Genomic DNA, 14263 nt, shown 5'->3' with positions numbered 1-14263 from the left:
ATGGGGAGTAGACTTAGGGATGGTAAAGGCAGGGAGAGCTCCGATTTGTATGGAATACCTTCTGTTTGTTTTTTACTTAATTTTGTGAGGAGGATGGTACACAAAGACCAAAGACCACCATGAGCTGAAGTCCAGATCAAGATATCTGTACCAATATCTGTCTGTCATCATCTATCTCCCACCTCTCGACAGTTTTTTGTCACTTGAAAAAGAGGGGAAAGGTCTCTTGACAGTTTGAGCAGATTAAAGAAAATAATGTCAATGAAAGAATCTTATAGACAGTGCCTCACTTTTTTCTCAATATGTTTTAAATCATGCAATCTTTTGTAGCACAAATAATAAAAAACCCAGAAACACATATTGGGGTTAAAGCTGAAGATTAGATAAGCAAAGTGGCCAGCCACTGGAGAGTTCTCACCTCTACCAATGCTCAGACCTAAGGGGTAACTCCTGAATGCATTGCTCCTCACACTGCACTGCTCCCACCTCCCCTGCAGGGCCCCCCTTCCCACTTTATAGTCCTCTCTAGTGTTGGGATTAAATGTGTGGGATCCCAAGTGCTGGGATCACCTTTGTGTGAGCTCTGTTTCTCTTTTAGATTGGATCAATTTCCTGTAGCCCAGGGTGTCCTTGAACTAACACTTGAAATAACAGAGATCCATCTGCCTCTGCTTCCTGATTGCTGGGATTAAAGGTGTGTGCCACAACTGCCTGACATCTATGGCTAACGAGTGTTCTAGCTCTGCACTCTGATCCTCAGGCAAGCTTTGTGTGTTATAGCACAAACAAAATATCACCACAATCTTTTTTCTTTTCTTGAACATGCCCCCAGCCCTGAAAACAGCCACCTCTAGGTTAGCTTTTTAGAAAAAGGGAGTTTCCTTGGGATCCTATGCCAGGATAAGGCTTCCTCTAAAACCAAACTGGCTTTTGCACTGTCTTTTTATACTCGAAGACTACTCCTTGGCTCAGTTTGGAAAAGTAGGCACAAGTGAAGATGTGAAGTCCTAACAACTTCTCCAAATACCATGTGCTCAGTGAGAGAGGCAAACCTCTGCCTTCTGAGATTGTTTAGTAATAACCAAAAGCTCTTTACCACTGCCCTTCTGCTGACAACTAAGATCTGTGAGTGGCACCGGCCTCTCTTAGTGTAACATGCACAATTAACATGCAAACATGCCTAGGGCTATAGATCAGAACCTATCAAGTGTTCCTAACAGAGAAGTTCATTAGAGAAAAAAGAGGCTCTGGAAAAGCAGTTCAAATATGGAACCACTACACTAGGCACAGGGGCACTTGCCTGCAATCCCAGAACTTGGGAAACAGGCAGAAGGATCATGAGTTCAAGGCCAGCCTGGGCTACACAGTGAGATCTTATCTCAAAACAGGGGAAAGGGCAATAGTCCAGGAACCTTGGGGAAGTGGCTTTATGCAGCTAAGGAAGCAGGGATTTTTTTTTTTCCTATGGGTTCAAGTGACCAAAAAAAAAATACTGGGAGCAGAGGTAGGTGATACACAGAGGCATGTTTTTATCAGAGATGCCTTGTCACAGGTATACATGAAAACTCCATGTGCAACTACATTCCTTTTCAATGACAAAGATCAGTGTGATAAATACCTGTGCAAAACTGGGGTGGTTGGAATGAAAATGGCCCCATATACAGAACTAAACAGACAACCCATATACAGAACTAAATAGACAACCCATATACAGAACTAAATAGACAACCCATATTCAGAACTAAATAGACAACCCATATTCAGAACTAAATAGACAACCCATATACAGAACTAAACAGACAACCCATAGACAGAACTAAATAGACAACCCATATACAGAACTAAACCCATATACAGAACTAAATAGACAATGCTCAATAGAGGAATTTAAAGTGGCTGAAAGACACATGAAAGTGCTCAACATCCTTAGTCATCAGGGAAATGCAAATCAAAACAACCCTGAGATACCATCTTACTCCTGTCAGAATGGCTAAAATCAAAAACTTCAATGACAGTTTATGCTGGAGAGGATGTGGAGAAAGAGGAACACTCCTCCACTGCTGGTGGGAGTGCCAACTTGTACAGCCACTGTGGAAATCAGTATGGCGACTCCTCAAGAAAATGGGAATGAGTCTACCACAAGATTCAGCAATTCCACTTTTAGGCATATACCCAAAAGAAGCACATTCATACAACAAGGACATCAGTTCAACCATGTTCATAACAGCACTATTTGTAATCGCCAGAAACTGGAAGCAGCCTAGATGCACCTCAACTGAAGAATGGATAGAGAAACTGTGGTACATTTACACAATGGAGTACTACTCAGCAGAAAAAACAATGGAATCTCGAAATTTACAGGGAAATGGATGGAACTAGAAGAAACCATTCTGAGCGAGGTAACCCAATCACAAAAAGACAAACATGATATGTACTCACTCATATGTGGATTTTAGACATAGAGTAAAGGATTACCAGCCTATAATCCACACTGCCAGAGAAGCTAGGAAACAAGGAGGACCCTAAGAGACAAACATTGTCCCCTGGAGAAGGGGAAAGGGACAGGATCCCCTGAGCAAACTGAGAACATGGGAAGGGGGGGGGAGCTACGAGAGTGAGAAGGGAAGAAGAGGAAGGATGCAGAGGTCATGAGGGAGCAGAAAGGTTGAGTCAGGTGTAGATTAGAAGACAGGCTATGTGATAGGTAGGGTTTTAGTTGGGGGGTGGTAGGGGAGGACGGGAGGGGGAAGGGAACTGGGAATGTCATGTAAATCAATCTTGTTCCTAATTCAAATTTAAAAAAAAATCGTAAAAAATAAAAAAGAAAGAAAATGGCCCCCATAATCTCATAGGAAATGGCAGAATTAGGAGGTGTGGCCTTGTTGGAGTAAGTGGGTCACTGGGGGTGGGCTTTGAGGATTCAGATACTCAAGCCAGGCCTAGTCTCTCTGTCTCTGTCTCTCTGTCTCTCTGTCTCTCTGTCTCTCTCTCTCTCTCTCACTAACACACACACACACACACACACACTCTTCCTGAAGCCTATAGATCCAGACGTAGACCTCTCAGCTCCTCTCCAGCACCATGTCTGCCTGCACACTGCCATGCTTCCAGCCGTGACAATAATGGACTAACCCTCTGAACTGTAAGCCAGCCCCAATTAAATGTTTTTTCCTTTCTAAGAGTTGTCATGGTCATGGTTTCTCTTCACAGCAATAGGAACTAAAACAAACACAGTTCCAACACTTCAATGCACACCTGGGGATAGTTAAAGAGCTGCTGCAGGATCAGTAGACAGGGTGGGGTTAGAGATCCAGCATTTCTTCCAAGCTCTTAGGTAATGTTGCTGCTATAGGAATGCTGAAGACACACTGAGTGGACACAGACAGGAAAATCCCTTCTCTTTCAGCAAATATGCACGACTCTACCCTGGCTCTCCTCCATAACCCCGAAAACAAAAGCAGCAGCAGCCTAACTGGGGAAGATGAAAGTGGAATGGTTGTGCAAACATGATTTTTTGTGTCACACAGACATGAATTTGAATTCTAGTCTGCCAATCAGTACAAGGCGTTAGGCAAATCACCTAACTTTTCTTTCCCTGTATTCCCTTGACTGCTAGATAGTAATAGTAATATCTATCCTGTAGAGATACTGTCAAGATTGAAAATAAATAATGTAGCAAAGTGAGCTTGCCATTACATAGTTCTTTGACTTAATTCAACATGTGTTTGATGCTGTCAAGACAACATCCTTGGTATTTGCACTCATCATGTCAACAGGTTATTTCTGGGTTCTCCTGATGGCCTCCAAATCAAAGGCAAACTCTTTAACTGCCCATTTAGCTCTCCCAGTAAGCCATGGCCTACCTTAAGACCTCTGCACTGCTTCCTCTTCAATCTCACCTCAAGTTATCATCCATACAACCCATTTTCCCAGGCAAATCATCCACTGCTAATACCAGTTACCAATTCTGCAATGTGGACACGGCATCTGGTGCTCCAGGGACTCCAAAGGCAAGTTCTCACTCTAAGCACTTCATTACACAACCAGAAAAGAAAGTCCCAAGCAGCCAAGTGACCTGTGCTTGACCATGGAATCATCTTGAGTATGAAACCCGTTTCCCATCTTTCACTATAAATGTTCTTTTCAGCGCTTTTTCCCACCGTCACCAGCAAACTTCAAGACTCCAAGGAACTCACTTAAATACAGGTCTTCTTATACAGGCATAAAGTTTATACTTGGGTTTGTTTATCTGCCATGATACTGAAATGTATGACTAAGCCAGTCAACAAATTAGAAGGTAAAATCAATGGAAGCAATTATTTGCCTTGGTATAGATCAAATCAACGGAATATCGTTAACAAATAGTATTTACTGTTTCTGGATTCTTCCTTAATCTGAATTGTTAATGACATTATTTAGGCAATTATCATCTCTTCCCATCTCAATTATATATTTTTTGAAAATACGAACTTTATTTTATTCATCTTTGAATCCTTCACTCACTGTCGTATCCAAGTATCTTGTTCTTTTCTTCATGTATAGTGAAAATAACTGCTTATTTGTTGAATTAAAAATGGATTTTTTATAATGCTGAGCTTTCTAACTTTGCAGTCTTTCTTACTTAACCTATTTTGCTATAATTATTCACTCACTTTGTTTTAGTTTGATATGTGTTCCCATTAAATATCATAAAAACTTAAAAAATGACTTTTTCTTTTTTCCATCTTGAGAGTTCGTGTGTGTGTGTGTGTGTGTGTGTGTGTGTGTGTGTGTGTGTGTGTGTGTGTACATTTGCCACAGCACCTGTTAGGTGGTCAGAGAATAACTTACATCGATCAGTTATCTCCTTCTACCTAGGACCAAACTCAGCAAGAACCTTCACCACTGAGCCATCTTTCTGGCCCAGACCATCAATTTTTAAGTAGTCTTTTGGAACAAGTAGTATGCAAATTTTTATATACTGGAGTTTCTTAAGGGACAGTATATGAAAAAAAGAAGAAAACATTATTTGGTATTATAAATTATGATCAAAAAAGCTAAGCCTTTTTCTTAATCTCCAAGCTCTGGGGAACAGATGACTTCCTAGACAAATATTAGTGCGTTTGAATGCATGTCTTTGCCAATGTGCAGAGCTCTCCATAACCCATCTTACTGGGAATTCTAATTAGGAAGAGACTCCTCTCTGCTTCTCTTTCACTTTGGCCCTCCTACAGTCTCACCCCAGAGGTTCCAGATTCTTATCCATGAAGTGATTAGGGTCTGGCCCTGACTCAGATTTGTAACAAATGTCCATGGGGATCCTTCGACCTATCATTGACAAGCAGAGACAATATATGTCTTCCAGCCTAGTGAATTCTTTCAGCTCACCTCAGAGATCTGCTGCAACGCTGTATGGTTAGAGGCCTCCTTTCACGAATAATAGAAATGACCTCAATGTAGAAAATAGAAACTCAAGTCATTGTATGGTGACTAACATCTACTACTTTAGTGCACAAACACTGCACTGTGTGTTCATTCGGGGGCATCTTTTGAAGTTTTGGGTCTAATTATCTCTAATTTAATTTGATCACTGAATGTATGTATTAACACCCCAATGTATCTCCAGCCATAGGATTAGCATAACACTTGTAAGAGTGGTCTACAATGACACCAGAACAATCATTAACTTGTATCCTTAATCTTCCAGAGAAAGAAAGACATGAAGCTAATAAAAAGAAACGGCTTTCTTTTGAATGTTACCATATCAAAATGTTGCTCTGATAGCAGCCTTGTAATTGTTTATAAGTAAAACATAGCCTGCTAGTCTTTTTCAGTGTGGCATTCCCTCCTTTTTAGCTGCTGTTCTCAAGATACATTTCTCTTTTAAAATATAAAAATAAAAAGTGTTTCCAAAGAAAGAGAAGAAAAAAGATCACAAAGTACATTTTTGTTACAAACTATATAAAAATCTGTCACTATTTATGTTACAAGTCTAGTCATCAATAAGGTGGGTTTTTTTTTCCAATGTACCACTCAAAAATCAATTATATCAACTCGTTTGTGTAGAGGAGAGAGCACCTTTCCCGCAACTAGTATTAATGAGCAGACGTGACTATAGAATCTCCATCTGTTTCTCTGACAAAGCTGTGGCTTCTCTGGTCTCTCATTGAAATTCCATTAATCTGGTGTATCAAGGTCCAATGTGAAAATCAAAACTCCATCTTACCCTTTATCAGCTCTCAATAACCTACATGTGAACTCTGCCTGTTAGCACGCAGCAAGTTATGGTTTTGCTATCCATCAGGCAGCTGGCCAATAAAAAAATAAAAAAAAATAAAAAAAAAGGAGCCAAACAACAACAAGCAAAAAAAAAACCAAAGCAAGCAGGCTGGAAAGAGCATGTCTGGCAGGGTTTGATTTGAAGATCTTGTTTTTGTTTCCGGTGTCAATAGGGTATCTGGACTTGGTGAGACTGTGCGTTATTCTCCGTGGCTGTGATTTAATTGCTACCAGCAATCAAGTCGAGGCATCACTGAAGTGTGCTTGAATTTCATTAGAAGATATAACTTATGCTACTTTCCTACAGTACCTAATAAACCATAAAGAAACCAAAACACATATGGCTTGAGGGAATAACTGGAAAATTAGGTGGCCATTTGGGAACTGGGTGAACTTTTGAACCAGAGGAACAGAGAAAAAGAAATATTAAAGGGAAAGGCAGACTTAGAATTCACAGAGATGTGCAGGTTTGACCTTTGCAATACCTTGGAAATTACATTAACTCTATGAAAAATACATTATCATGCTTAGAGTTTATAATCCATCAACATTCAGATACTGTTAGTGCCTACCATAAGGTAGAAGTCAAAAGGACAACATAGCAACCTGACTTGAGAAAGGCTGAACTAGTTATACTTATTGTCAAATGCATTTTTTGTAATTAGCACATCATTAGATTGATCATAGTAAAGGAAATCATACAAATCAAAGAGAATACAGACAAAATCTAAGCTGCAAAAAAAAAAAAAAAAGAAAGAAAACCACACACACACACACACACACATGAGATGACATGCTGGAGTAAATGTCCAGTGACTGTCTGAAAATTAACCATGTTCTAAGAAAATGTAAAGCTGCTACAAACCTATTACTAATATATCAAAATGAATCACAATGAAAGTAGAATGTCTCATCTGCTTAAGAATTTCTTAAGCACTAATAAATAAGCATAGATACTTAACAAAAAAAAACTGGTGTAGATATAAACATGCCATTAGATATCTTTTAACAAGTTTTTCATACCAATATATTTCTTCTATATTTTGATTTTTGAGAACACATGAAATTTTTTAAAATTTGGTTAATATTTATTTATTGATGGGAATGGTGCACGAATGTACCACAGTACTTAGGAGGAGGTCAGAGACTAACTTGTGAGAATTCGTTTTCTCTTTCAACTGTATAAGTCCTGGGGATGGAACTCAGGTCTTTAGGCTTAGTGGCAAACGCCTTTATGTGCTGGACCATCTTACCACCCCCCAAATTATTTATTCTTAATAAAGAAAACAATAATCCCAAGAGTATTCTATGATTTAATAACAATTCACTTTTCTAAAATTCACTCCTTCCTTTAATGTAAAATGGATCTGATTATCACCACTACGCATTGGACAAAGTTCTGGATATAAAAAAAGATTGTTTTGTTCTGAGTCAGTGGTTAGAATGTTTATCACTTATGCATGCACTTGACTTATCCCTGTTCTGCAATAGACATAATTTTATACCTCATAAAAGCAATTTATGTTTCCAAAGGGAATGATCTGGATAGCACAGAATGTGGAGTGTTCTGATGCAGGAAGCGCATTTTCATTCAGCAAGTGTGCTTAGAGACAGAACTGCACAGTTTGATCATCATATGCTGGCAAAAAGCATCCTTCATTTCTATGTCTATGCAAAACTCTGAGTGGCACAAATTAATATGCATAGCTAATGCACTGGTATGCATTCTTAATTTATAACTATAGATCACTTGTACGGGGTTTCCAGAGTGCAGATTCACTTGACTAGCTATCAAAAAGGAGGCACTCACTGTATCCTAAAATTAAGATTCATAACTCTTGACATAGTCCATAGATTTTAAAAATTACTAAAATATAATCAATCAACTCTATTATTAATTCAATTAATACCACATACCAAACTATTAATGCATAATATAGGACAACTTTAAGCATTAATCAGAAAAACGAAAATGTGTAGTAAAAAGGCATTTGATAAGAAAAAACTCACAATATGAGAAGACAATGTAGAAATAATTGATTTAATATTTTATGAACTCATTTTGCATGAAGTTTTAAGAAAAAATACACCAAATATCTTTTTTATTATTTATACAATAAATAATACAAAAAAATCATTAAGGGGCACAATCAAATATTAAGCAAGAATCTGATAATATTAAATTAACCAACAACTGTTACTAAGAACCTTCCCATAATAATACCAGCGCTTGCCTAAAATTTCTAGCAATGAGAATCTCCTTTTAAAAAAGAAAAGGAAGTAGTACCTACACACTTAAGTAGCCTCCCTAGGACCACTAGGGAGAGCTCTTCCGTTCCCGGCAAGGTTCTGTTAAAGGTGAGGTCCCCTGGCCTGTACTTTCTGCTTTCTTATAAGCCTGCTCCCTCTGCATGCAGCAGTTTTGTATGGCCCTGCCAAGAGGTACATCCTATGGTAGAGCATCACATACCATCAGAGGGGCCGTCATCATCTTTGTCGTAGCGCTCTGAGGCTAAGGAAATGGTGTCTGGAGGCCCAGAAAAAGGGTCGTCATATTCATCCCCCTCATCAGCATCACCTGCAAACGAATCAGAGAAACGCCCTTTATGACTGTCCCACTGACAACAACCGTGCCTGTCACAAGAAGCCACACTAACCATTAAAGTTAGTCACTGAAACAGGAAAAAAACAGACAAAATATTTTTGAACTATGTAAAACCCAGGTCGGACTTTATTTTATATGAATCATAATATAGATGCCTTAGTAAGTATGTCTAAAGGTCAGCAGACAAATGCTTACTTGAAACCTAAAAAGATCCAGTCCCAAGATCAAGAATGTTTCTACAAGTTCAAAAAACAGAAAGAAAAAAAAAAGGATTAAGCAAGACAAAGTAATTAACAAAAACTGAAAAGCAAAAAGCACAACAGAGAAAATAATTCAAGTAATCCCCTTTACCTCCTCAATAATTTGAAAAATTATAATGAGAAATTGACTATGTAAAGCCACATGAACACTGTTTTCATTAAAAAGTCACCACAGGATTATATTAGATTAAAAATAGTTACATTTCCAAGAGTGGGAATTAATTAAGAGGAAAATGCCTTAAGACTCATATAATCCCTCTAAATTTAAATACAATAATCTATAAATCCTTTCCATTTTCACGAAGTGGTATATAAGCCACTGTTTTCATGTAGTAGCCTGTTTCCTATTTGATTCCCAAATCCTAGATTGGTTTGTAGGGGTTTGCTTATCTGCTTGCTTTACATATTTAATTCCCCTGATAAAAGCATGTGGGTTTTTTTCCCCCCATGTACTTGGTTAAAAAGTATTTTACTACTTTTTTAAAAAATGAATTAGCTATTTGCTAAGCCCAGTTATATACACTCATTTTTCTTATGAATTCAACAACACATAAAAGCATATGCTTACTAGTATACTATTTCTTAACAACTGAAATTATCTGTTAACAGATGAGGAAATTTTGCCAGAAGGGGGTGTGTGCATCCTAGAACATCCATCTGATGGCTGCCTCCTATTTTCCTGTCCATTTTGAATACAAGTTGCCTCCTTCAAGACAACAGTGTCTACATAATTTAAGAACTAAGTGTTAATTTTTATTTTATTTTGATTGTGCTATTTCATGAGCAACCATCATCCTTATCCTCAAAAACATGAAGATGGTGACATCCTTCCTAAAGACAGTATCAGAATACAGATGGCTATCTCATCATCTTTACCAAGTCTGTCGCTGATCCACTAAATATGGTAACATATCTTTCCCAGCTAGAATTCCACAGTGCATATAGGTGCTACCATCTCTTCAGAGCTCATCTTTCTCCGGATGTTCAAAGTACTCTCCAGAACATAAAAATATTTCTCTTATGAAGACAGTACTGATTACAAACATAAAAAGGAGCCTCATAAAATGCTACTAAATTATTTGGAGCATGTTGTGACGGTACATGGGATATACAGTAAAGGTCACAGAACTCTCAGTTACTTTTAGTTGCTATGCCCTATTTTTAATGAGGTAAGATTTGTTATATTAATTTTCTAAGGACACTTGACTTTACACACTAAAAAATTAATAAACCTGGCTGAATGTTTAAGGTATCAGGATACGTCATATATATTACCAGAACTTAGCGTTCAGTATATCAGGTGCTATTAACTACATAAAACAATAAAGCTAAGTAATCTATTGAAATGAATTCAGATACTCATGCCCAATCCTCACATTCTATATGGAAATGACCAAATAAATTAAAACTTCTTTAAAGTTTTAAATATCTGTAATTTAACTTTTGATATTTCTGTTATCTATTTTAATGTGTATGCAAGTGACCATATATACATAGGGCTATATACCAATCTATTTATTGTATGTAAATGCTATATATAACAAAGATTATAAAAACCATAACATTTGATGTAAGAAAATGTACTCTATAAAAATCTGTCAGAAATATGGTGAAGACCTCTCTGGCTTTGTTTACAAAAAAAAAAGAAAGAAAGAAACCACACTTTTTGGATTATATATGAAAATGAAATTGTCTTCAGCTTACTAATTATAAAGAACCAAAATTGATTGAAAGAATTGGTTTTTAAGTCAGTGTGATATTTGTATTTATCAAAGACAACTAAATTAAATACTGCTATGAGACTGTTTACTTCCCTTGTCCATGCCACCTCTTGTCACCACCCTCTGTTCCCTCCAAATGTACAGGAATCTATAGAGTATCTCTGTTGGGGGGCATTCTGTTTTTAAAACTGGATTAAGTTGAAAGAATACTACTTTTCAGCATGGCTTTACTGCACTGATAAGCCATCCCTTTACCCTGCTCTGATTCTGATTTCCAGCCATTTCTCCATCCGATAAAGGGGAGATAAAGCTGTTCTCTTCTGAGGCTCTATAACTGAACACAGGGGTCGCTGTTGAGTAGCATACAGCATCTTTCTTCCCCAGGGCTAAGTATCTATAGCTATACCTGCAAGGGCTTCTATAAATTAAAGGGAAAATGTTCAATGTGTGTTTATGTAATAAAATGCTGAACTCGAACCAACAATGGGCATCAGGTAAACGTATCCAATACAATTTACAGACATAATTGAAAGCATTACAGACTAATCAGACATCTAAAAGAAAAGCATGCTGGAATGTAATGTCTGCAGAGTCATTAGTTGGCAGCCATTCTATTACAATCACACATAATGTCCGTGGTGCCTTGAGCCTGTGCCAATGACAACAGCATAAATTTTGCATCTCATTTCTGTGGTCATAAAATTAATGATCAGTTTAAAAATACTTCTTTGTAAAAGTTATTGCGCAAAGAAAAGACATGAATGTGTCCCTGTTATGTACTCACAAGGATAATTATGGGGTTGTTGCTCATTAATACTGTTTCTTGTTTCCCTAGAAAAGCATTTGATTTATCCTACAACTTTCAAAAGTTTAATTAACGATACAAAGTTAACCATCTAAAAGACAATGATCCAAGACTTCCCTTCCCTGCGTTTTAGTGGTGACTCCAAGGCTTCCCTTCCCTGCGTTTTAATGGTAACTAACTCCAAGGCTTCCCTTCCCTGCGTTTTAGTGGTAACTAACTCCAAGGCTTACCTGTAACACAGCAGCACAGGCCCCTGGTAACTACTTTGAAATTTATAATACTGCTGGCCATCCCTTTTCACACGGCTTATAATCAATTACCATTTTCTTAGATGCCTACAGATGCAGCCAACAGCTATCGCACAGTCATGATCTCTACCTCCACTGAAGGCATTCTGCCCAATTTATCACTTATTTTGTCAAATACACTCTTATTGTAAATATAATCACGTAATCAGCCAAATATACCTAAAATTTATATACATATTAAAATACCACTTGTACTCCATAAATATGTATAGCTGTTAACTTAAAGGAAATTACAACTAAAATACAGTTTAGAGAATAACTGTTCCCTTATAAAGAGCATCAAGGACAAAGTTTGGAGAAATACTTCCAAGTGAAAACAAATTCATTTCTAACTATCAGTTCATTCAACCAATCTGACTTCTCAAGTAGTAATATACAGCTAATCATACAGAGTTGTGCAGTTACTTTCTAATTTCTTAAGGGAATTTCAGATTTTAAACCGCTAAATGACACAAGATTTTTCCTCTCATTCTTAGAAGGCTTACTTACAGCCAACGAATAATAAATATAATTCACACCAAACTGAGGCAGAGCTTTGAGATAAGGCCATCATTTTCCTGGGACTGCCTTGGAAATAGGCTTCTAACATTACAGGCTCCATTATCTCAAACATGTTTTTAACACACTTGTACAAGCATGAGGAGGGAGCGGTGGTGGAATGGAACTCCTGGAGTTTAATTTGCTCAGATTTCACTGTAGAGTTAGCTTTCAATTGAAAATATACTATGTGAGGAAGGGTAAAGGAAAGGAAATTAAACTCAAAGACCGACTCTTCCATTATTCTGACAACTCCACTAGGACAAACTAAAATGTATCCCTTCTTACCTAACGGTCTTGCTATTTTTAAAAAGTGGTCCATTAACAAGCTTAGATAACACAAATGGTCAAGGCCATTGCTTTCTAAACAAATCTGAGCATATTTAAAAATACTGATAAGAGACTTGAGGGCAAAATCTATTAAATTTTTTCACAATTAGATTGAAAAGTGAGAGCACTGGAGCTGTAGCATCTAAAACAATCACGTTTAAAGACTAGATGCTGGCCAGCACTGCAGCTCTGAGGAAGTACACACCTAGTAAGCCCAGCACAGGAAGAGAAAGAGCAGGGAAAAAAAAAAAGGTAAATACTAGTAATTACAAAATTGAGAAAATATTCTCTTGAAATAGTGTTCATTTAATATCTACTTCTTTTGATGATTTAAACATTTCTAAAAACTTTTTTCAAAACTAAACTTCTGAATCAAAATTAACTTCAATCTTCTTGACAAAGTTACACTGGAGAATACACACTAGGCAGTACTTACTAAACATCTACTATGTGTTACATTATCTTATTCCAATAAATCCATAAAGGAAATAATGCCTAAATCATTTCTGAGACTAATGCAAGGTAAAGATTTAACTAGAGCATAACTATTTGTCATGGACCTAATATATATTAGAAAATTCTAGCTAATGCTCAATTACTAATAATAGTCTTTACAAAATAGTAATGTGTAAACTGAAAACATAACTATTTAAGTCACTTTAAGAGATCTGTGATGGAAAACAATTAAAAATAATTATGTGTTATGGGTATGGTAGTGTACAACAGTGATCCCAGCTCTTGCGAGTCAAAGGCAAGGCTGAGCTAAAGGCTAGGCTGGGCTAAAAAGAGAGACCCTGTCACAACAAAAAATTTTAATCATATAACACAATTCCAACGTGTAGAGAGACCTTGAACTACAAGGTTAGGATTCAGGAGAGCACTTGATACTGTAACTAAGAAACTAGCATTATTTATCTGTCTTGCTCAAGAGTTCTATAGCCATAAGGACTTTTTTATTCCAGATAAACGGGCAATGTTTCTACTGAATACCAGGGACTATACCAAGCAAACTATGATTCAAATATTTCTGCCTAGATTCAAATATTTCATAATAAAAATTAAGGCATTTCAATAAAACAACTGATAATTATTCTAAAGGTAACAATTTGACAGACCTATCTAATGGGGAATCTATGCTCAATTATATAAGGAGAACCTTCAAAATCAAATAAATGGAAAGGGAAATTTTAAAGCAATATCTTCTTTGGAAACAAACATAAATCATGGGAAAGTTTAGCAGTAAGCCTCAATATTTAAAAGCCACTGCAGTAAAGCAAGTTATTCTCATAAAATGTAGGACTACCAAAGGAAATCTCCTAAGATCTATACAACTTAAGATTGCAACTAGCATATCAATTCAACTAATTTTAAAGACTGAACACTTCAACCTGTAAACTCTGCTTTAGTAAATCCCAAGATGGAATTTTTTCTGCAATGTA

The 14263-nt window shown here is 36.9% G+C and overlaps 1 protein-coding gene across 1 annotated transcript in view; it reads right to left on the bottom strand.

The window, feature by feature from the left end:
• Positions 1-14263, bottom strand: part of Skap2 (src kinase associated phosphoprotein 2) — a 149901-nt gene that overhangs the window by 123543 nt on the left and 12095 nt on the right. The window contains exon 4 of the mRNA XM_027429626.2: positions 8729-8836. Coding sequence (XP_027285427.1) covers positions 8729-8836 — 108 coding nt within the window. The remainder of the gene's footprint in view (positions 1-8728; positions 8837-14263) is intronic.

The sequence above is a fragment of the Cricetulus griseus genome, chromosome 8 (genome assembly GCF_003668045.3).
Source record: "Cricetulus griseus strain 17A/GY chromosome 8, alternate assembly CriGri-PICRH-1.0, whole genome shotgun sequence".
NCBI classification, from domain to species: Eukaryota; Metazoa; Chordata; class Mammalia; order Rodentia; family Cricetidae; genus Cricetulus; species Cricetulus griseus.
The sequence above is the reverse complement of the archived record's forward strand: the minus strand, read 5'-3'. Positions and strand labels throughout refer to the sequence as shown.